The sequence below is a fragment of the Lagenorhynchus albirostris genome, chromosome 7 (genome assembly GCF_949774975.1).
Source record: "Lagenorhynchus albirostris chromosome 7, mLagAlb1.1, whole genome shotgun sequence".
NCBI classification, from domain to species: Eukaryota; Metazoa; Chordata; class Mammalia; order Artiodactyla; family Delphinidae; genus Lagenorhynchus; species Lagenorhynchus albirostris.
In genome coordinates this window covers 64,988,419-65,014,355 of record NC_083101.1, presented here as the reverse complement: position 1 = coordinate 65,014,355, position 25,937 = coordinate 64,988,419, and the positions used below count along the sequence as shown (strand labels likewise).

Genomic DNA, 25,937 nt, shown 5'->3' with positions numbered 1-25,937 from the left:
TAAAGGGATATATTCAGCAACACATGTCTTCATATTTTTAACAATTTTCTTGAGATATAATTCACATACAATATAACTTACCCATTTAAAGTGTACAAATCCATGGTTTTTAATATAATCACAGTTATGCAGTCGTCACCACAAGCAATTTTATAAAATTTTAGTCACCCCCAAAAGAAACTCCATATCTATTAGCAGCCACTTCCCATAACCCCCAACCCCTCTCCAGCCTTAGGCAGCCCCTAATGTACTTTCTGTCTCTAGATTTGCCTAATCTGCATATTCCAAATAAATGGAATAATATGATATGTGATTTCAAATAAATGGAATCATATTATATACAATCTTTTGTGATGTAGCATATGGCTTTCATGGTTCATCCATGTTGTAGCAAGCATCAGTATTTCATTACTCTTTATGGCCCAATTATATTTTATTGTTTGGATATCTGTCCATTACCCATTTATCAGTTGATGGACATTTGAGTTTGTTTCCATTTCTTGACTATGCATTATGCTGCAGTAAACATTCATGCACAAGTTTTTGTACATATATGTTTTCATTTCTCTTGGATATATACCTAGAAGGGGAATTGCTTGTTCAAATGATAACTCTATGTTTAATATTTTGAGGAAATGCCACTCTTTCCCAAAGCAGCTATAACATTTTTTATTCTCACCAGCAATGTATGAATGTCTTCACATTGTGTCCCTCCCTTCTCCTTCCTGCACAAATACAATCCTGATGCCTAAAAGTAGAGTGACCAGCTTAAAACTAGGAGGCATAAACACGAAGATGCTAATGGCTTAGCAGAAAGACATAGTCTGGATTTCTACCTACCTCCAGACTTACTATTTGGGAGGAAAAAAAAAAACCTTATATGAATAAGCTGCTCTAAGTGGGGGTCTTCTATTAGGTACAAAGAAAGAAAACCTGTGATGCCCCCAAACATCCAATGTCATTATATTCAGAGGAAGAAATTTCTTCCTGATCTTTATACGTATACTAATTTATAACAGAACCATGTTTTAACAAGTTGGAGCTGTATGAGACGTGTAAATGGTCTTGAAATTTTAAGATAAACTAATGTATTTTCATTTTATTTACTCTAAATTTTTATGAAATTTCTTCATTATTATTCAGTTAATGCAATAAATCTTAATGAAGACCGATATCTGAACTAAGAAAAGTATGTGAAAGAGTAAACAAAGGCATTCTAAGCACTTTACAAATGAATTCATTTAGTCCTCTAAACTCTGAGCTAGGTAAAACTTACTATTCCCACTCTACAAATAAAGAAACTGGGAAACAGAGTTTAAATAACTTGCCCATGTCATGTGGCTAGCATCAGAGTCAGTATTCAAAGTCAGGCAGAATACCTGCTTAACCCTACACTATGTTGCCTCCACTCTACAGCAATTTAGCAATTTTAGAACAGAAAATTAATCATTAGTAGTCTAAAAATGTATACAGGTAGGCGTGTGTGTATTCATGTTCATTAATGCTAAATGCTACTTTCATGGTGAGATGGGTGGTAAGGGAACAACAATATTTTTTAGCACCCACTATGTACCAGATACCGTACAAAATATTCAACAAGCATTATCTCATTATTTCCTCATAACAATGGGGAAGACGATACCATCTTCATTTATGGGAAAAGAGTGTGAGGCCCAGTAAAGTTAAGTAACTTGCCCAATTTCACACAACTAATAACTAGCAATGCTGAATATAATATCAAGTCTGCCTTGTTCAAAGCAATGCTCTTTCTACTACACAATGATTACCTATTTAGATTTTTCAGACACTTAAACTATAAACTCAACATGACTGTATAAACTGTATGGCTTTACATTTATTACCCTTATCTGTTGATAATCACTCATAGACTTTGAAAATATTTTCCCACCTTTTCTGCTAAAATATCTAAAATTTCTACTAGGATACATTTAAAAATGAAAACACAATTGCCTAGGTAACAATACATTAACCCTTCATCATGTTTTGAAAGAATTATTCTATAAGCCCAGCTAGTCACTGGAGAAGATCCACACTGATCATTTTTGTACTAGTTCAGTAACAATTATCTATCTGCCTGGACCATATCCTTTTAGGCTTGCCTAAAAATAAGTCTTCCTGAACTTGCTATTTCCTCAAGCTAGAGGCATACCAGGTTCTAACATCAAAGACAGCTTGCTCCTAGAGATAGGCAAGCACTTAAAACACCACTCTTGGTCTACCTTCTACTTCACAGGTCTTACCTACACATATTTTTATCAGGGTCTGAATAAAAATTTTGTCAATATTTTAACTTAAAAATGTTACAAGGGGCTACTTTTAGAAAATGTGCTCAGGGGAAATCGCTGCCTACTTTCATAAATCAACAATCTGATCCCATGGCAATGATCTACCCTTTCCCCCACTACTTCCCAATATGGTTAGAGTAGACAGTATATTTTATCCATAAGTCAGACCTGCTAGGCATGGATTTACGTTCTCACCTCTTGAATGTCCCTTCTTCCCATTCTATGCTTATTCCCACCTCTACATCTCTGCTTAAGCTATACCCTGCAGCTGAATGCCAGCTCTCCTCTCTAACTTACTGTCATTCTAGGCCCAACTAAATCACTAGTCCCTGAAGCCTTCCCAATACTCATAAGCCCACATTGAGCTTTACCTTCTGCGTATTCTTACATTTAAAGCCTGTACTTTCTCATCCAATCCTTGATTACATTCTGCCTAAGTTGTTCATGAGTTGTCGCTCTTATTCTTATGACCATTATGTATATTTTCTAGAAGATCGATCAAGTCACATCTTTTTCTTTCATCTCCTCAAGCATATAGCACAGTGATTAAAAAATGCATTAAATAAAGTAATAATATCAATAAGATTATAGCTTAAGAAACCAATCTACTTTTAGGTCCACATACCTGAAAAAATATGACTAACAAAAATCATCTGTTTATTAAACTAAACCCAAAAATTTATTAAGTTCTTTCAAGGATGTTACAATTTTGCTTTGAAGTTATAATACCAACATTCTTAAAATATATTTATTTGCACTTTTATTTCAGACTCCAAACCCAGTATGTTGAGATTTTGCCGATACATTAAAATATGCATATTTCTTACCAACATTTATGGCCACAACCTAAAAATAATCTTCGGATCATAAGTTTTGTACTATAAGAGCCTAGTTTACATGTTTGAAATCACAATACATGATCTATATTTACACAACAGAATTGTCTGAAGAATTAAATTACATCCCAAATTATCATTTCATTAATACTTAGAATATTTCATTACGCAGGCAAGTATTAACAAGTCTACTATACATTTTTTTCTATTAATGTGTCTGAAACGACCATAATTAGTCCAATGACATAGCTTAAGCAGTAGGTAACTGTATGTTACTCTTTAAGTGTGGAGAAATTAGTTTTCATTGAACCTTTCACACAAACATGCCATGCAATCTGAGTCATGAAAAACTAAACTTGCATTTTAGACCTTTGGAAATCACTGGTTATAGGTGGCTTCACACCTAGTGGAAAGGAGCAGACTATTTAAAATTAAATAGAAAAAATAAAAACATGTTGCCAAATGAGAGAGAAAAATTTTCTACTGATTCAGTTATTATTTGGATTTCTAAAGCACATGGCCAGAAACAGAAGAAAGATTAAAACATTTGAAAGAATATTACCAGTAGTACTTAATAAAAAAGCTAATGATGAGTTTTCCATAGGAAAAGCATATCACAAAGGGAAAAAAAAGGTGAATGTATTCACTAAGAAGTGTCATTTAATTTCCCCATAAAGACAAAATTAACATCAAAAATTACATTAATTCACTACTTCATTAAATATAGATTTAGTAATCTCTCTGTACCTGAATAAAAGAAAGATAAAAACAAATACATTTTCTTCCTTGAAGGTTTATTAGAATTTGTACCATAAAGAATTTCTGGACATTTTCTTTTTAAATGTATTTTGCAAGGACATAAAAAGGGGAATCATACCTGTTTTACTAATAGCTTCCTGTAACTCAGCCATAGAACTGATTATTGCAGCAAGAAGGTCAGAACTGGTGAGCCAACTGAGAGTTCGCAAACAACGTAACTGCTCCTTTTGATGTTCTGCAAAAACAGAAAAAAATCCATTATGCAATTCTACAAAAATTTATTAAAATCCGTTTAAAAATTATGGCAATATTTAGCTATTTAAGAAGTAGATCAAAATTAGTACGTAGAACTTCACCTAGTGCAGAGAAGTCTATAATAGATGTGAGATTTTATTGACTTTATTTACGGTTCAATTTTTCCATATAAGAGAAGTCAAATAATGTATTTGATCATGAAACAAACAGGCATTTTATTAACTCCTCTCTATAGATAATGGTAACTGACATCATAAAAGAAAAGGGAGAAGGAAATTTTATTTAGCTCTACTTACTTAATAGCTTGCTTTTGAAAAGTTAAAAACTGAAATAATTGTTTCCTCAGAATAGTCAAGCATTCAAAAAAGTTAGCTATAAAACTTACATTTAGTTTCATTTTCATTCAATTCTTCAACAGATTTTTAACTCTGATCATTTTATACTAATTCAAAGAAAGTGAAAGTAAATTATGCTAATTAATTTTAAATAGGGCAGAGTTTCTGGATTGACTTTATTGAAAAATCGCTGTACAAACTTTTCAATTTACTGTCAAAAGAGCATTCAAATATAATAAAGCTAGACAAAGTTGAAATCATATATTTTTGCTACTTTCTTTATATTTTAATGTTTATAACAAAACATTAAAGCCTAATTTATAAATACACACTTATTCACACACACATACATATCTACATATGTATGTACATATGTTACATGATTTGACATTGTAAATGATTTTTTTATGTTTTTGCCCAACATATTCATTTCGTATGTCACTTACATTCGACTCAGATTTTTAAAAGCACAAATTATCTTACTTGGAAATTTATGCTTGTCTTTGGGCTCTCCTGTACACACTAACATGCCTATGCCTTCTTTGAAACTCTCCATCCAGGTAAAAAGAGAGGCACACGACTGGCCCAAAATCTTGAGTCTGTTTGCTGCCAAAATTGCAATAACACCTTTCCGGAATACACGTATTAATCCTTTGAATGCTTTTTTCTTCATCTTGGCTTCCTCTTGCTTCTTTTCCTCTACAATTGACAAAGCCTGGGCTAGAGTTCTAACTTCCAATTTTAACAACTCAAACGTGTTGACCTGCTCCTGGAGAAAATCTCTCTGTGTGGATAAGGCAGATGATCGGCTATACAGAGGATATAAGGCACCAGCCATCAATGCGCAGGCTGCCAGCAAGGATGTTTGTTCCCTTTTAGTCTGTGATAACAAGTTTTTGAAATGTGTGTTTTCAACAACCAATTGTTCATGTGACTTCTCAATACGGTTCAACTTTTCCATATTTTTTTCAGCAATTTCTTGAAATTTCTATAAGAAAAGTCAAATAATATATTTGATCATGAAACAGGCATTTTATTAACTCCTCTTTTAAAAAAGAAAAACTTTTGCTGACAACTATTTCTTTTCCTTTGAAAGATCTATGGTCTAAAATATCCAAAAAATATATATGATAGAGCAACAGTGGGCCAAACAGCTTAGATCTAAATGTGCACAGTAATTTTTAAATCCCTTATATGGAAGCTTTACACAAAGTAGAGCACATACATTTAAAAATACTTTGTAAATTTCCTGTATACTTATGCATAAATACACATATTCAGAAAAAGAAAATTCCTTCTCTTCCATTCCTCAGTAACATGTATTTCCTACTTTTAAACAGAAATCACACCAGCATTAGAGGCTTTTCTATATGTAAAAAGACTTAACTTTTTGTCAAAATAGCAAAGGGTTAAATAAATAATACAATACACAGCATCTGACTATCTGCCATTTACTAGACAAGAGGGGACTGATTCTCAGAGCATACTCTGTTATTTCAGTTTCTTCCTCCCCAAGACAGAAGGCTGTACAAAGTACAGCTCCAGTGCTGGGAGTAAATACTAACTGTGGGCTGGGCTTCAGCAGCTCTCTGGTCCTTTTTTCCTGATCAAGATACTTATAATTCAAAACTTAATATGCAACACACAGAAATTTTAACTGCAGGCACTGGATTTTAATCACTAGAAAATAAACTAGCTCTCCCCATGAAATCTTATACCTAATCATTAAGGAACTGTTGAAATAGAGTAAATTTAGAAGATAACAGATGCCAATTTCTTTTACTGATGCATTTATCATTCGATAAACATTTCCTGATTGCTCACTAAATTCCACACGCTAGGAAAACAGACAAATAAATCAATGATTGTGGTACAATGCTGTGATGGAGCTATGCTAGATTGCCAGAGATGCACAAAAGGATGTTTATACCAAATGACGTTGACCAGCTTTTGGAGGAATATGGCAAAGGACAAGTGGGAGTGAGATGTGTAATAGAAAGAACAACAACAAAAAAATCTCAACTCCACCAATAAGGAGGCTAGCCAATAGCTACCCTTGTAATAAAATTTAATCTAATCTAGTCCATGGTGATTTAACAGCTTTAGCTGAATCTTTACTTAACCAAATAAGCTGCCCTGGCTTGTCCACGGACTTCGTTCTTTTTAAAACAGGCCAAGGGAGTTCAATTTGAATAAAGGGGTCAGTCAGAGACAGAGAAAAATCATGCTCTATATAAAGTGAAGTAGTATCTTCATTATGAGAGAATCCTTTTGGGGACATTAAGGAAAACATTTCTCTTTGTATTATTGGTTCAGGTCACACTCCGTCTGAAATTTAACAATGGTCCTTGGGAAAGATTTAGTGTCTGATTCAAGAGTTATCCACGAACAACTAGAACAATCAGAGGCATTTCCAAAATTTACATTGGCAGGAAGTCTTCAAAGGTGTTCAGACTTAGAGAAAATCATACAAACTCTTAACTACTCTGCAAGATTTGGGTGTCAAAGCCTACCATGGACAATGTTGACAGGAAGTAGCCAAAAGGATTCAAACTTGTCGAAACACATGGCTGAGGAAAGTAACCCCCGGACCAAAACCAGTCCTGAGGCTAGGGGATGAGATTCCCAAAGGTGCACGGTGAGTAGAAGGAGGCACTCAGAAGTACAGCCCTGAATACAAATGAGTAAAGGAAGTATACAAGAGGCCACTCTCTGATGGATTCAACTTCTTGAATGCTTTTCCTTGGGCAGGAGGGAAATTGGATTTAGTCTTGGTTTTAAATGTTTCTCTGCTATACTTTAATTTCCTTTATTTACTCCAACTATTCTCTGAAGTCTGATCCAGCCGTACCTGTGGTGGTACTGTGAGAAATAAAGGAATGGGGAAATAAGGGAATTGTAGCTTGCTCCAACCACATCTCTACTGATAGCCAAGTTGTGGCAGCAGTAGTTTATCAATGGGCCTGTGTCCCAGAGCTCCATATAAAGACCACTAGTAAAGGTCATGGTGTTCCACTGGGAGCAGCTGGAAGATGGAAGAAACTCTGAGAGCCAAGTAGACGGCTTAGAAGCAGATGTACAACAGCCTTTATGAAAAGGGAAAACTGACACAAGTTACAGCTAGGAAAAGCAGGAAGACTAGCATATAGCAAAGGAAGAGCCAGAAAACAGAGTAATGTGTTCTAAGGAAGTACAAATAATTCAGAATGTCTGAAGAGGAAAATGATGGAAATTTGAGAAGTCTGTAGATAATAAATGATTAAGCTAAAGAATTTAAACTTTACCCAGAAAGCTATGAGAAACCATAAAAACTTGGGACAGTTGCTAAGCTTTAGTAAATGGATGGGAAAATTGGAAACATTAATAAAGACTGCCCGGGATAGCAGCAGAGCTGCAGGGAGTAGAGGGAGCAAATGGAAATTACGAAGTTTAATTCCATATTCTCTCCAAAATCAACTCCACCAGTTCATTTAGAGAAAAAAAGGAAAATTATAGAAAATCTAGGATAAAAGAGATGCACTGGTCATACCTAAGTAATGGAAATAAAAATGAACCTAATCAGGGTGGACCTGAGTGTCCTGAGGGGAAATGGCGAAAGGGAGGCGCGGGGTCCGGCTGGAGTGTCAGTGTCCCTCCTCCTGACTGTGGGGAAAGCGGCTTAAAACTCATCCCTAGGCTCTCAAGCCCCTTATTCAGCCAAGTCCCTCTGAGCTCCTTCCTCCCTGAGCTAAAGTACCAGGGGGGACGGGACAGGGGAGGGGACTGGCACAGGTAATGCGGAACATCAAAAGATGATTGTTAACTAAGGAAAACCAGCTACCCAAGATCACTCATCCTGGGTTAAGCCAGCTGCCATGTCATGAGGACGCTCAAGCAGCCCTAAGGAGAGATCCAGTGGGAAGGAACCTGAGGCCACCTACCTACGACCACAAGTTGCCAGGCTGCCACCTGCTAAAGAAGAGGATATGTCACCAATACCTGCCATTGGAATTTCTCCCCGGGCACAGTCTGCACAACAGTAGTTCTCCTTGCTTCTGTGTCTGCCCTTTGGAGGATGAGGCTATCTAAGAGTCTTGTGCAGAGGACCCTCAAGATGGTGGAAGAGTAAGACGTGGAGATCACCTTCCTCCCCACAAATACATCAGAAATACATCTACATGCGGAACAACTCCTACAGAACACCTACTGAACACTGGCAGAAGACCTCAGACCTCCCAAAAGGCAAGAAACTCCCCACGTACATGGGTAGGGCAAAAGAAAAAGGAATAAACAGAGACAAAAGGATAGGGATAGGACCTGCACCAGTGGGAGGGAGCTGTGAAGGAGGAAAGGTTTCCACACACTAGAAAGCCCCTTCGCGGGCGGAGACTGTGGGGAGCGGAGCGGGGGAAGCTTCGGTGCCGTGGAGGAGAGCACAGCAACAGGGGTGCAGAGGGCAAAGTGGAGAGATTCCCACACAGAGGATCGGTGTCGACCAGCACTCACCAGCCCGAGAAGCTTGTCTGCTCACCCGCCGGGGCGGGCGGGGCTGCGAGCTGAGGCTCCGGCTTCCGTCGGATCCCAGGGAGAGGACCGGGGTTGGCAGGGTGAACACAACCTGAAGGAGGCTAGCGCGCCACAGCTAGCCAGAAGGGAGTCCGGGAAAAAGTCTGGAGCTGCCGAAGAGGCAAGAGACTTTTTCTTCCCTCTCTGTTTACTGGTGTGCGAGGAGAGGGGATTAAGAGCGCTGCTTAAAGGAGCTCCAGAGACCGGCGCGAGCCGCGGCTATCAGCGCGGACCCCAGAGACGCACATGAGACGCTAAGGCTGCTGCTGCCGCCACCAAGAAGCCTGTGTGCGAGCACAGGTCACTCTCCACACCTCCTTTCCGGGAGCCTGTGCAGCCCGCCACTGCCAGGGTCCCGGGATCCAGGGACAACTCCCCCGGGAGAACGCACGGCGAGCCTCAGGCTGGTGTAACGTCACGCCGGCCTCTGCCGCCGCAGGCTCGCCCCGCATCCGTACCCCTCCCTCTCCCTGGCCTGAGTGAGCTACAGCCCCCGAACCTGCGGCTCCTTTAACCCCGTCCTGTCTGAGCGAAAAACAGACGCCCTCAGGCGACCTACACGCAGAGTCGGGGCCAAAACCAAAGCTGAACCCCGGGAGCTGTGCGAACAAAGAAGAGAAAGGGAAATCTCTCCCAGCAGCCTCAGGAGCAGCAGATTAAATCTCCACAATCAGCTTGATGTACCCTGCATCTGTGGAATACCTGAATAGACAGTGAATTATCCCAAACTGAGGACATGGACTTTGGGAACAACGATATATATATATATATTTTTTCCCTTTTTCTCTTTTTGTGAGTGTATATGTGTATGCTTCTGTGTGTGATTTTGTCTGTATAGCTTTGCTTTTACCATTTTTCCTAGGGTTCTGTCTGTCCGGTTTTTTGTTTGTTTGTTTGTTCTTTAGTATAGTTTTTAGCACTTGTTATCATTCGTGGATTTCTTTTCTGATTTGGTTGCTGTCTTCTTTCTTTCCTTTTTTAATACTTAAAAATTTTTTTAATAATTATTTATTATCTTAGTAACATTATTTTATTTTATTTTATCTTCTTCTTTCTTTCTTTCTTTCTTTTTTTTCTCTCTTTTATTCTGAGCTGTGTGGATGACAGGCTCTTGGTGCCCCAGACAGGCATGAGGGCTGTGTCTCTGAGGTGGGAGAGCCAAGTTCAGGACACGGGTCCAAAACAGACCTCCCAGCTCCACGTAATATCAAATGGCAAAAATCTCCCAGAGATCTCCATCTCAACGCCAAGACCCAGCTCCACTCAACAATCAGCAAGCTACAGTGCTGGACACCCTATGCCAAACAACTAGCAAGACAGGAACACAACCCCATCCATTAGCAGACAGGCTGCCTAAAATCATAATAAGGCCACACACACACCAAAACACACCACCAGACGTGGACCTGACACCAGAAAGACAAGATGCAGCCTCATCACCAGAACACAGGCACTAGTCCCCTCCACCAGGAAGCCTACACAAGCCATTAAACCAGCCTTAGCCACTGGGGACAGACACCAAAAACAACGAGAACTACGAACCTGCAGCCTGAGAAAAGGAGACCCCGAACACAGTAAGCTAAGCAAAATGAGAAGAAAGAGAAACACATAGCAGATGAAGAAGCAAGGCAAAAACCCACCAGACCTAACAAATGAAGAAGAAAGAGGCAGTCTACGTGAAAAAGAATTCAGAATAATGATAGTAAAGATGATCCAAAATCTTGGAAATAGAATGGAGAGCATACAAGGAACATTTAACAAGGACCTAGAAGAACTAAAGGGCAAACAAACAGTGATGAACAACACAATAAATGAAATTAAAAATTCTCTAGAAGGGATCAATAGCAGAATAACTGAGGCAGAAGAATGGAGAAGTGATCTGGAAGATAAAATAGTGGAAATAACTGCTGCAGAGCAGAAAAAAGAAAGAAGAATGACAAGAATTGAGGACAGTCTTAGAGACCTCTGGGACAACACTAAACACACCACATTCGAATTATAGGGGTCCCAGAAGAAGAGGAGAAAAAGAAAGGGACTGAGAAAATATTTGAAGAGATTATAGTTGAAAACTTCCCTAATATGGGAAAGGAAATAGTCAATCAAGTCCAGGAAGTGCAGAGTCCCATACAGGATAATCCAAGAAGCATGCCAAGACACGTATTAATCAAACTATCAAAAATTAAATACAAAGAAAAAATATTAAAAACAGCAAGGGAAAAACAACAAATAACATACAAGGGAATCCCCATAAGGTTAACAGCTGATCTTTCAGCAGAAACTCTGCAAGCCAGAAGGGAGTGGCAGGACATATTTAAAGTAATGAAGGAGAAAAACCTACAACCAAGATTACTCTACCCAGCAAGATTCTCATTCAGATTTGACAGAGAAATTAAAACCTTTACAGACTACCAGAAGTTAAAAGAATTCAGCACCACCAAACCAGCTTTACAACAAATGCTACGGGGACTTCTCCAGGCAGGAAATACAAGAGAAGGAAAAGACCTACGATAACAAACACAAAAAAATTAAGATAACGGTAATATGAACATACATATGGATAATTACCTTAAATGTAAATGGATTAAATGCTCCAACCAAAAGACATAGACTGGCTGAATGGATACAAAAACAAGACCCATATATATGCTGTCTACAAGAGACCCACTTCAGACCTAGGGACACATACAGACTGAAAGTGAGGGGATGGAAAAAGATATTCCATGCAAATGGAAATCAAAACAAAGCTGGAGTAGCAATTCTCATATCAGACAAAAGAGACTTTAAAACAAAGAATATTACAAGAGACAAAGAAGGACACTACATAATAATCAAGGGATCAATCCAAGAAGATATAACAATTGTAAATATTTATGTACCCAACATAGGAGCACCACAATACATAAGGCAAATACTAACAGCCATAAAAGGGGAAATCGACAGTAACACAAACATAGTAGGGGACATTAACACCCCACTTTCATCAATGGACAGATCATCCAAAATGAAAATAAATAAGGAAACACAAGCTTTAAATGATACTTTAAACAAAATGGACTTAATTGATATTTATAGGACATTCCATCCAAAACAACAGAATACACATTTTTCTCAAGTGCTCATGGAACATTCTCCAGCATAGATCATATCTTGGGTCACAAATCAAGCCTTGGTAAATTTAAAAACTTGAAACAGTATCAAGTTATCTTTTCTGACCACAACGCTATGAGACTACATATCAATTACAGGTAAAAAACTGTAAAAAATACAAACACATGGAGGCTAAACAATACACTAAATAACCAAGAGAAAATCAAAAAATACCTAGAAACAAATGACAATGAAAACATGATGACCCAAACCTATGGGATGCAGTAAAAGCAGATCTAAGAGGGAAGTTTATAGTAATACAATCCTACCTTAAGAAACAAGAAACACCTCAAGTAAACAAACTAACCTTACACCTAAAGCAATTAGAGAAAGAAGAACAAAAAAACCCCAACGTTAGCAGAAGGAAAGCAATCATAAAGATCAGATCAGAAATAAAGGAAAAAGAAATAAAGGAAATGACAGCAAAGATCAATAAAACTAAAAGCTGGTCCTTTGAAAAGATAAACAAAATTGATAAACCATTAGCCAGACTCATCAAGAAAAAAAGGGAGAAGACTCAAATCAATAGAATTAGAAATGAAAAAGGAGAAGTAAGAACTGACACTGCAGAAATACAAAGGATCATGAGAGATTACTACAAGCAACTATATGCCAGTAAAATGACAACTTGGAAGAAATGGACAAATTCTTAGAAATGCACAACCTGCCAAGACTGAATCAGGAAGAAGCAGAAAATAAGAACAGACCAATCACAAGCACTGAAATTGAAACTGTGATTAAAAATCTTCCAACAAACAAAAGCCCAGGACCAGGTGGCTTCACAGGCGAATTCTATCAAACATTTAGAGAAGAGATAACACCTATGCTTCTCAAACTCTTACAAAATATAGCAGAGGGAGGAACACTCCCAAACTCATTCTACGAGGTCACCATCACCCTGATACCAAAAACAGACAAAGATGTCACAAAGAAAGAAAACTACAGGCCAATATCTCTGATGAAGATAGATGCAAAATTCCTCAACAAAAGACTAGCAAACAGAATTCAACAGCACATTATAAGGATCATAAACCATGATCAAGTGGGGTTTATCCCAGGGATTCAAGGATTCTTCAATATACGCAAATCAATCAATGTGATAACACCACATTAACCAATTGAAGGAGAAAAACCATATGATCATCTCAATAGATGCAGAGAAAGCTTTGGACAAAATTCAACACCCAATTACGATAAAAACCCACCAGAAAGTAGGCATAGAGGGAACTTACCTCAACATAATAAAGGCCATATATGACAAACCCATAGCCAACAATGTCCTTAATGGTGAAAAACCGAAACCATTTCCACTAAGATCAGGAACAAGACAAGGTTGCCCACTCTCACCACTATTATTCAACAATAGTTTTGGAAGTTTTAGCCACAGCAACCAGAAAAGAAAAAGAAATAAAAGGAATCCAAATCAGAAAAGAAGAAGTAAAGCTGTCACTGTTTGCAGATGACATGATACTATACATAGAGAATCCTAAGGATGCTAGAGTTAATCAATGAATTTGGTAAAGTAGCAGGATACAAAATTAATGCACAGAAATCTCTTGCATTCCTATACACTAATGATGAAAAATCTGACAGTGAAATTAAGAAAATTCTCCCATTTACCATTGCAACAAAAAGAAAAAAATATCTAGGAATAAACCTACCTAAGGAGACAAAAGATGTTTATGCAGAAAATTATAAGACACTGATGAAAGAAATTAAAGATGATACAAATAGATGGAGAGATATAGCATGTTCTTGGATTGGAACAATCAACATTGTGAAAATGACTATACTACCAAAAGCAATCTACAGATTCAATGCAATCCCTATCAAACTACCAATGGTATTTTTCACAGAACTAGAAAAAAAAATTTCACAATTTGTATGGAAACACAAAAGACACCAAATAGCCAAAGCAATCTTGATAAAGAAAAATGGAGCTGGAGGAATCAGGCTCCCTGACTTCAAACTATACTACAAAGCTACAGTAATCAAGACAGTATGGTACTGGCACCAAAACAGAAATATAGATCAATGGAACCGGATAGAAAGCCCAGAGATAAACCCACACACATATGGTCACCTTATCTTTGATAAAGGAGGCAAGAATATACAGCGGAGAAAAGCCACCCTCTTCAATAAGTGGTCCTGGGAAAACTGGACAGCCACATGTAAAAGAATGGAATTAGAACACTCCCTAACACCATATACAAAAATAAACTCCAAATGGATTAAAGACCTAAATGTAAGCCCAGACACTACCAAACCCTTAGAGGAAAACATAGGCAGAACACTCTTTGACATAAATCACAGCAAGATCCTTTTTGATCCACCTCCTAGAGAAATGGAAATAAAAACAAAAATAAACAAATGGGACCTAATGAAACTTCAAAGCTTTTGCACAGCAAAGGAAACCATAAACAAGACAAAAGGACAACACTCAGAATGAGAGAAAATATTTGCAAATGAAGCAACTGACAAGGATTAATCTCCAAAATTTACAAGCAGCTCATGCAGCTCAATAGCAAAAAAACAAACAACCCAATCCAAAAATGGGCAGAAGACCTAAATAGACATTTCTCCAAAGAAGACATAAAGATTGCCAGCAAACACATGAAAGAATGCTCAACATCATTAATAATTAGAGAAATGCAAATCAAAACTACAATGAGATATCATCTCACACTGGTCAGAATGGCCATCATCAAAAAATCTACAAACAATAAATGCTGGAGAGGGTGTGGAGAAAAGGAAACTCTCTTGCACTTTTGGTGGGAATGTAAACTGATACAGCCACTAAGGAGGACAGTATGGAGGTTCCTTAAAAAACTAAAAATAGAACTACCATATGACCCAGCAATCCCACTACTGGGCATATACCCTGAGAAAACCATAATTCATAAAGAGTCAGGTACCACAATGTTCACTGCAGCTCTATTTACAATAGCCAGGACATGGAAGCAATCTAAGTGTCCATCAACAGATGAATCGATAAAGAAGATGTGGTACATATATACAATGGAATATTACTCAGCCATAAAAAGAAACGAAATTGAGTTATTTGTAGTGAGGTGGATGGACCTAGTCTGTCATACAGAGTGAAGTAAGTCAGAAAGAGAAAAACAAATACCATACGCTAACACATAGGTATGTCATCTAAAAATAAAGGTCATGAAGAACCTAGGGGCAAGTCGGGAATAAAGACACAGACTACTAGAGAATGGACTTGAGGATACGGCGAGGGGGAAGGGTAAGCTGTGACCAAGAGAGAGTGGCATGTACATATATACACTACCAAACGTAAAACAGATAGCTAGTGGGAAGCAGCTGCATAGCACAGAGAGATCAGCTTGGTGCCTTGTGACTACCTAGAGGGGTGGGACAGGGAGGGTGGGAGGGAGGGTGACACAAGAGGGAAGAGATATGGGGACATAGATATATGTATAACTGATTCACTTTGTTATAAAGCAGAAACTAACACACCATTGTAAAGCAGTTATACTCCAAAAAAGATGTTAAAAAGAAAAAAAATGAACCTAATCATTCGGGTTCTAGGTGGCTGCCTATTCACACTTTTACAGATATCAAAGTCTCAGGCAGAAGTCGGTTTTTAACAAATATCACTTTTTTGACCAAAAAAAAAAAACTGTAAAAATATATATATTCTAATGTTATTTTAAATATTTCAAAAAAATTCAGTCACTGGTCAAAATCAAATGGATTGTGGAAGGAGAGATAAAAGTAAAGTAAACCTATTGCAAAAAGATTTAATTTTACTGCATGATAGATTCCTCTACTCTATATAGCTGTTCCACTTCCACAGAGCACCAGGTTAAAGTTAAAGCATTGCAGAGAGACAGCCAGAAACAGATAGTCCTGGGATGAGGATAAGAGAGTAATTAAAACATGGCTAGAAATGGATAAAAATCAGGAATATATTACAAAAAATACCCTACTTCTCTATATATAGAGGAAAAACAGGAGCACACTGGAATTTTTGGAAAACAGAATTGAGATTCTTGACTTACACAGCCAGTTTTCATTTTAGGCTACCTGGTAAAAGCAGTAGTGATGTAATAAAGCAGTTTTAAAGATCCTCATGTCATTTTTTGGCTCCCAAATTTTGATGATTTGTATTGGTTATTTATTTTAAAGTGCTAGTTAATATTAACTACTACCACTATGAAAGATTTCATGAGACTCATCATATAATTTGTATTGTAAGAAGGAGATGCTATTCACAAATTGCTAAAAGAATAAAAATAAGACTAAGAATATGTATGAAGTGGTAAATTCTACCAAATATTCAAAAATGATTCAATACCTATCATTCTCAAAATCTTCCAAAAAATTGAAGAGGAGAGAATACTTGCTAATGCATTTTATAAGGCCAACATTATCTTGATACCAAACCCAGACAAGCACAAGACAAAAAAATAAAATTATATGCCAATATCTTTAATGAACATAAACGGAAAAGTCCTCAACAAAATAGTAGCAATTTTGAATTCCCTGGTGGTCCAGTGGTTAGGACTCCAAGCTTTTATTGCCGAGGGCTTGGGTTCAATCCCTGGTTGGGGAACTAAGATCCCACAAGCCGCACAGCATGGCCAAAAAAAAAAAAAAATTAGCAAACCAAATATAACAGTACATTAAAAGGATCATACACCATGATAGTGGGATTTATTCCAGGAATGCAAGGATTGTTCAGTATCTGCAAATCAATCAACATGATATACCACATTAACAAAACAAAGGATAAAAATCACATGATTATCTCAACAGATGCAGAAAAAGCATTTGACAAGATTCAACACCTATTTATAATAAAAGCTCTCAATAAAATGGGTATAGAAGTAAGGTACCATAACATAAGAAAGGCTATTTATGACAAACCCACTAGCATCATACTCAATGATGAAAAATTAAAAGCTATCCCTCTAAGATCAGGAACAAAACAAGGATGCCCACTCTCACCACTCATATTCTACTTGGTATTAGAAGTCCTAGCCAGAGCAATTAGGCATGAAAAAGAAATAAAAGACACCCAAATTGGAAAAGAAGAAGTAAAACTGTCCCTATCTGCTGATGATAGTATTTTATATATAGAAAATCCTAAAGTTGCCACCAAAAAGCTATTAAAAATAATAAATGAATATAGTCAAGTTGCAGGGTACAAAATCAGTATACAAAAATCTGTTTTGTGTTTCTATACACTAACAACAAACTAGCAGAAAGTGAAATTTAAAAAAAATCACATTTACAATCACAACAAAAAGAATAAAATACCTAGGAATAAATTCAACCAAGGAGGTGAAAGACCTGTAGACCAAAAACTATAAGACACTGTTGAAAAAACTGAAGACATGAAGAAATAGACAGATATTCTGTGTTCATAGATTAGAAGAATTACAACTGTTAAAATGTCCATATTACCTAAAGCAATCTACAGATTCAGTGCAATCTCTATCAAAATCTCAATAATAGGGCTTCCCTGGTGGCGCAGTGGTTGAGAGTCCGCCTGCCGATGCAGGGGACAAGGGTTCGTGCCCCGGTCCGGGAAGATCCCACATGCCATGGAGCGGCTTGGCCCATGCGCCATGGCCGCTGAGCCTGAGCGTCCGGAGCCTGTGCTCCGCAACGGGAGAGGCCACAACAGTGAGAGGCCCACACACCGTAAAAAAAAAAAAAAAAAAAATCTCAATAATATTTTTCACAAAAATAGACCAAAAAAATGCTAAAATTTGTATGGAACCAATAATAGCCAAAGCAATCCCGAGGGAAAAAAAAAAGTTCAAGGTATCACATTCCCTTATTGCATATTATACTACAAAGCTATACTAACCAAGACAGCATGGTATTGAAAGAAAAACAGACAGATCAATGGAACAGAACTGAAAGTCCAGATATAAACTCTCACATATATGGACAATTAATTTATATTAAAGGAGTAAAGAACATACAATGGATAAAGGACAGTCTCTTCAATAAATGATGTTGGGAAAACTGGACAGCCACATGCAAAAGAATGAAACTAGATCATTATCTTACACCATATACAAAAAAGTTAACTCAAAATGGATTAAAGACTTGAATGTAAGAACTGAAACCATAAAAATCCTAGAAAAAAACATAGGCAGCAGTATGCTCTCATCAGCTTTAGCAATATCATTCTAGATATGTCTCCTAAGGCAAGGGAAATGAAAACAAAATACACAAATGGGACTACATCAAACTAAAAAGCTTCTGCACAGCAAAAGAAACCAACAAAACAAAAGGACAACCTACCAAATGGGAGAAGACATTTGCAAATCATATATCTATAAGCTGCCAATATCCATAACATAAAAGAACTCATACAACTCAACAACAACAACTCAATTAAAAAGTGGGCAGAGGATCATTTTTCCCCAAGAAGAAATAAAGACAGCCAACAGGCACATGAAAAGGTGTTCAACATCACCAATTATTAGAAAAACGCAAATTAAAACAGCAATGAAATATTATCTTGTTACCAAACCAGGTCCATTTGTCTAAGGCGCAGCAAGCCAAACACTGAGACAAAGACTTGCAGCAGAGAAAGGGTTTATTCACGAGGCAGCCAAGCAAAGAGACGGGAGAACAAATCTCAAATCCACCTCCCCAAAGATGAAGGGCTTGGGATACTTCTGGGTAAAGCTGAGGTATAGGGAGTGTGGGGAAAGTAATTGGAGACAAGAAAAACGTGAGGTATCATCATTCTGCACAGGCGCAAGTAAGCTACATGCTTCTCCTCGGGATGCACGTTCTGTAGGTGGAGTTTTGGGCCTTCTGACTTCAAAAGGTCACTGATTGTACATTCATGCATGCCCATCTGGAGGGTTGGTGATCCCACCAGTCCTGACCAGATCAAACTCTAACTGGACACAGCTGACTCCAAGTTCCTGAAAAACAACTCAGGCAAACATTTTTTAGGCTACCTGATGCTTACAGAACAATTAAAGCAAGCTTGATCAGTGAAGGCAGGTTACAGTTCATTACTTACTAAGCAAGTTACAGTTTAATGGATCTAACTGATGACTACCCTCAGTCTCAATCTCATGTGCATTAGAATGGCTAATTATCAAAAAGACAACAAATAAGTATTGGTGAGAAGTGGAGAAAAGGGAACACTTGTGCACTATTGGTGGGAACGTAAACTGGTGCAGCCACTGTAGAAAACAGTATGGAGATTGCTCAAAAAATTAAGTATATACTTAATTTACTACCATATGATCCAGCTGTTCCACTTCTCCAAATTTATCCAAATATGAAAACACTAATTTGAAAAGATATATTATTGCACTGAACTCTGCAGGCCTGCAAGTCTTGCAGTTGCCAAGCCTTGACACTGAAGAAAGAGCCCGGAGACAGTGACAGAGAGTAGTGATTTATTGGACAGGGGGATCTTACACAAAGGTCATGGAGCTACACCCCACCATGTGGGGCAGATGCTGGGCAGGACATGTCTTTGCTACTCAGGGGAGAAGGAGGCTACCATTTATAGGGGGAATTGATGTCAGGTGGGCTCATCAGTTACCAGGAGCTACTTAAGCCTTATAATTAAGACAACTGGATAGTCATGAGAATGAAGCAGGGACTGGTCTAGCCGAGGATGTACAGAGAGCAAGAGAACAGGCATCTTGAGTGTAGCCTAACCATACATATATGCACCCCTATGTTCACTGCAGCATTATTTACAAGAGCTGAGATATGGAAACAACCTCACTGCCCATCAACAGATGAATGGATAAAGAAGATGTGGTATATACAAGCAATGGGATACTATTAAGCCATAAAAAAGATGAAATCTTGCCATTTTCAACACGGGTGGACCTTGAAGGTATTATGCTAAGTGAAATGAGCCAGAGAGAGAAAGACAAATACCCTATCAATTCACTCATATGTGGAATATAAAACACAAACAAACAAAAACAAATGAAAAAAACAAACCAAACAAAAACAAACATGTAGACACAGAGAACAGAGTAGTGGTTACAGAGGGAAAGGGTCAGGGGAGGGCAAAATGGTTAAAGAGGGTCAACTGTATGGTGATATATGGAAACCAGACTTTTGGTGGTGGGCATGCTATAGTGTATTCAGAAGTCGAATTAAAATGTACACATGAAATTTATATAATGTTATAAATCAATGTTAGCTTGATTTTTTTAAAAAAGAAATTATTAAAAAAGAATATATGTGAAGTCTGTATATAAATAAAAATAAACAATCTCTGAAAGACTTTGTCTAACAACCATCTGTTGTCCTAAATCATTCTTGGTTTATATAATCAAGATACCAAGTATTAACGGTTATCAAAAAAAAATCAACCAGGACAACATTCAATTAAATAACTAGGATTAGCAGAGTGGGATATTTGAAATAAAGATTTTAAAATAATGAAATTAAGTACTTAAATTTTTAAAGCTCTTATTGACAAATATGAGATTAAGAAAACCACACTAATATTAATGCTAATAAATACTGAGAGTTTGGATTATTTCTTAACAATTACATTTCTGCATTCCTGGCAGATCCACTGAAATCCAGAATTACAGATTTGACTGCCCACTAGGCATCTCCCCCTAGATACCTCATAACCATCTCAAGTACTGCTGTTTTTCCTCCTAAAGGTGTTTATAATAGTCCTCTTTACGAGTACATTGAACCAACATCCACCCAATTGTTCCAGTCAAAAACTTTTTAGTAAGTCTTAATTCCTCCTTCTTTCACCTGATCCTCTCCATCCCTAAATCAAAGCCATCAGCAAGCAATGCTAGTTACATGTCGGACTGTGTCAATCCAGTCCTATTGCTGAAACTCTTTACTGAACCAAGGTCTCCCCTCAGGTCACAGCACGCCCACATGCCTTCTCCTGTAAAGACTTCACTTTCTCCTAGGATCCTCAACTTGATGAAAAAGGAGATGATCTGCTCCTTTGCTATCCAGACAGGAACCTCACCACCATTGTGACTTTTCACAATTTATCCATGGTCTGTAGCACCACCAGGTCCTTTCCTTTCAATTCCCCTAACACTATTCAAATTCTAACAATTTCCTGAGCCCATTTCAGGGTCCATCTATTCCATGACACCTATTACTAACATTCTCATTCATGCTGACTTCGACCTTCTCTGAACATAATTAAACCACTCAGGCACTTAATTCCTGCACTGCTACTTAACTTATTTCATGTGTATATATCTACTCTCCCTCAAATACAATAGAGTGCTAGTTCCTAGAGGCCAGGAATTATTTACTACAGTGCCTGTCACAATGCTCTATATGCTGTGGGTATTTTATAAATATTAAGTGAATTAAATAATCCTTTATAAAATGTTCCCTGATGCTTAGCACAGTGCTTTGCCTATAATAAGCACTGAGTAAATACCCAATGAATAAAAAGTTTTACAAATGTAAAGAGAAGAAAAATATAATCCAAAAAAGATATGATTTCCAAATATAATTTGGAACTTATCAACATGTCAGAATTCTGTTTTAAATTAATTCTGATATTCCAGAGAGACTTTCAGAGTCATTGCATTATTTACTGTGAATTATTCTTGAAGAACAAAGCTTGTTTGATGGTAAGGCTAGAAACAGCTATAAGAGCAAGTATTCCTTAAAATAGAAAACCTATGTTCTTTACCAGAGAAGACTGAAGACCAATATTTTTCAAACAAACATAAGGAACATCACTTTCAAATGGGACAAAAGCATTCCTAGTACTGGTATAATCTGCTCCTTAGTGTGTTTAATTTCAAAAATAATATTCACAAATCCCCCCAAAAAAATTCTTTAAAAATTTTAACAACCTGAAACTATAAAATTTATACCTTTTACACAGACTTTTTTTGGCATGTCAAAAATACTGTCTAATTTTATTAGTTTTCCTTGACTTTTAGATTCAAAGTGCACCCAAAATGAGGGGGAGAGGACAGTTTCTTTCTTTAATGAATCATGCACTTACTTCCTGAAACACAGGAGCCTTAAGGGATACGTTACTGGCTTTCAGCAACCCGTGAACTTTGAGACTTTGGGCCAGAAACTAGAAACTTCCCTACGGAGTAAAATTCTTTTTTATCACTTTCACTTGCTGATTTCTTATTCTTTATGTTGGCAAAAAGACAAACTGCAAACTGGACAGTCAGTGACAAATAGATATCAAAGGACTACATTTTAAAAGTCTTTTATACGTTTCATATCTTGTCTTTTTATGCAATGGTAATATTTTAAAATATAATAAACATAAATTCGCCAGCTTTTCCTACAACGTAAATGTTTCTCTGTTAAAAAATAAAGCACATTTTGTGGAGAAATTGGAGCCTTCATACGCTGCCTGTGGAGATGTTGAAATGGTGCAGAGGCTTTTGAAAACAGTTTGGCAGTTCTTCAAAAAGTTAAATATAGAGTTACCATGTGACCCAGAAATTCCATTATCTGGTCTTCATATATATACTCAAGCCCCATAATGGCTACTCACTTAACTTAAAAACACTATCTTCACATTTTGTAAGTTTAGCACATCAAAAATATTGCAGTATGTGTCGAAAATGGTACATGCCTGTGTGTACTCTAGTTTCTAAGGCAGTACAAGTTATAAAATTATCCAAAGAGATAATTTTCTTTCTCTCAAAAGAAAAGAGTTCTCCTTATCATTAGACTGAGAATAAATTGTCAATACAGGCAAGAGGCTTGATTTACTGATTGTTAAAAGATATTATCTCAGACTGTTGGAAAGTTAGCATGACCTCTAAGTTCTGATCTGTCTGATGTCTCCCTTCCTTCTGGGCTTGCAGATCCTGATAACAGGGCCCAGGTGGCTCTAGTCTCCTCCAGGAAGCCTTCAAACTTTGACCACCTTCAATTCTGAGTTGATAGCATTCTTTTGGCAATTAATTACATACAGCCTTGTGATAAACCTTATATTATTTAATTTTTCATGTGTTTCTATAATGCCTCCCCAACTAAATTTGACACTTTTTGAGAAAATAACTAAGTATTATACCTCTTTGTTAGTATCACAGCATGAAACACAGTGTTCTATATATCTGATATATATATAACATGTATTTATTTAATATTAACTATATTATATAAAAGTTATTTTGCTATTCTTACCTACAGTAGTAATTTTGCAATACAGTATACTAAAAATTCAGTCTCTCAGAAAAAAAGAAGTCTGAGAAAAATAAGAGATAGGGAACTACCATTTTTGAATGACTGACAGCATGGCACTGGTTAGCTCTTTCATACATTATCATGTTTCATCACCAGTTAAGCAAGATTCACTCGGAAAAGTGAGTTCAAGAAATATGAAACTGAGTTTTCACTATACCTGCTTTCAGATATTATTTCATACACAAAAATAGCATGTTTCTAAAAGAAACAGTGCTGTAGTATAATGCAAAAAGGACTGGAAGATAAGGATGATGGTAATATATTTAAACAGCATGTAACATTCACTTTGTAATTCCTAAACGCCAAGCAAGGTGCTAAACATTTCACATCTGTTATCTCCATTCTAATTCTGACTCTAGAACTTCCTCGCTACACAAACTAGTGGTACCAGTTCTCTGAACCTTATTTTCCGCATTTGTAAAATAGAAATGATGTTTAAGTTACCTCTCACATGGTTGTTGTGGGGATCAAGTAAGAGGAGGCAAGGAAAAGTGTGAAAAGCATTGAAAAATCGATCAAGCATTACAAAAATTCAATTGATAGCATTATTATTAAGAAAAACAGGGGCTTCCCTGGTGGTGCAGTGGTTGAGAATCCGCCTGCCAATGCAGGTTCAAGCCCTGGTCCGGGAAGATCCCACATGCAGCGGAGCGACTAAGCCCGGGTGCCACAACTACTGAGCCTGCACTCCAGAGCCCGCGAGCCGCAACCACTGAGCCCGCGTGCCACAACTACTGAAGCCTGCACGCTTAGGGCATGTGCTCCACAATAAGAGAAGTCACTGCAATGAGAAGCCCGTGCACCGCAACAAAGAGTAGCCCCTGCTCGCTGCAACTAGAGAAAGCCAGCACGCAGCAACGAAGACCCAACACAGCCAAAATTAAATAAAATAAACAAATTAAAAAAATTTTTTTAATTAAAAGAAAAACAACTTCTAAAGCAATTATTTAAAAAGTAGTCAGAGGTGCCTTCCCTGGTGGCACAGTGGGTGAGAGTCCGCCTGCCGATGCAGGGGACACAGATTCGTGCCCCAGTCCGAGAAGATCCCACATGCCGTGGAGCGGCTGGGCCTGTGAGCCATGGCCACTGAGCCTGCGTGTCCGGAGCCTGTGCTCCGCAACGGGAGAGGCCACAACAGTGAGAGGCCCGTGTACCGAAAAAAAAAAAAAAAAGTAGTCAGAGGACTTTCCTATATTTCATTAGAATCACCCAGTCACACCTACTCACAGTCCATCAAAACACAGTGTGTACCAGATTGTGTCTAATTCCCTGTGAATCATTTCAGGCAGGCATGTATCCCTATCACCATCAACAATATAAACAAGCTGCACTTTATCTCTGAATATTTTTGGAATTCAATTTAAAAGAAAAAAAGTTCAACATCTAATAACACTTTTATGATTAACTCAGATTTCTTGCCAAATGTACTCAACACGGTGATGTAAGAGGAATAAAATGCAATATATTATGATGAACCTGAATTTCTTTGATTTTTGTTCTCCATTCTAAACTCACTTGTTTTTACTAAAATGTCACATAAACCAAAAGTGTTTACAACAAACATCACATCAAGGGTTAACCATACTTAACTGACAAAGCAAAATCTTTAGTTCTAGAGAGGAAGTTCTTGTTCCAGTAATTTCATCTTTTTCAGGTAGAAAAGAAACAAGAATATAAATAGTAAGATTACAAAAGCAAAGTTAGTAAGGCAGTGTAACATGGCACTCAGCCCCGATCCTTCAGTAGGCATATATGCTTGAGATATATTTATATGATGGCTCCAAAGTATTTAAATTCAAGAATTACCAAACCATGTGGCTAGCACATTTTAACTAATGCTAAAAACCTGCTAAAAAACAAGCTTCCTATTCTACAAGTTTCATTACCTAATAGCATTTCCACTAATTGTTTTGGTTTTTTTAAAGATTTTTTTTTTATGTGGACCATTTTTTTAAGTCTTTATTGAATTTGTTACAATGTTGCTTCTGTTTTATGTTTTGGTTTTTTGGCCCTGAGGCACGTGGGATCTTAGTTCCCCAACCAGGGATCAAATCCACACGCTCCACATTGGAAGGCTAAGTCTTAACCACTGGACCGCCAGGGAATTGTTTTAAAAGCTTACACATCCAAATATCTTGCAAATTATAATACTTTACATTTTTTCAAATAAAAGCAATTAAAATCCAAAAATTGTTTTTTATTTAACTACCTGTCTTTTACACTTCTTTACAGTAACCAGACACTAAACACAGGGCTCTATAGATAAGTCATTTGTTTTCCAGCAGATGGCATCTATTAGTGGCTATGTTCATCTGACATTAAATATCCTCTACAACCCACAATCCTATGCAAAACTGTGGATTTTTGCCTCTCATGTCCTTATCAACACAATTTTTGAAAATTAAGTGAGGTAAAATGAAAATATCTTTATTTGCATTGCAGCTTTGGGGAAAAGAGCAGAGAAATTGAATTAATCATAGGAAAATTTCCTAAAATAAAATTTATAGGTCCTGTAATATACATTATAATATCAGTTTACCAAATATAAACCCAAA

The 25,937-nt window shown here is 37.1% G+C and overlaps 1 protein-coding gene across 1 annotated transcript in view; it reads right to left on the bottom strand.

The window, feature by feature from the left end:
- CCDC171 (coiled-coil domain containing 171) overlaps positions 1-25,937 on the bottom strand; it is a 358,774-nt gene that overhangs the window by 168,271 nt on the left and 164,566 nt on the right. Inside the window, exons 19-20 of the mRNA XM_060155104.1 lie at positions 4,975-5,479; positions 4,020-4,136 (exon numbers count right to left, since the gene is read on the bottom strand). Coding sequence (XP_060011087.1) covers positions 4,020-4,136; positions 4,975-5,479 — 622 coding nt within the window. The remainder of the gene's footprint in view (positions 1-4,019; positions 4,137-4,974; positions 5,480-25,937) is intronic.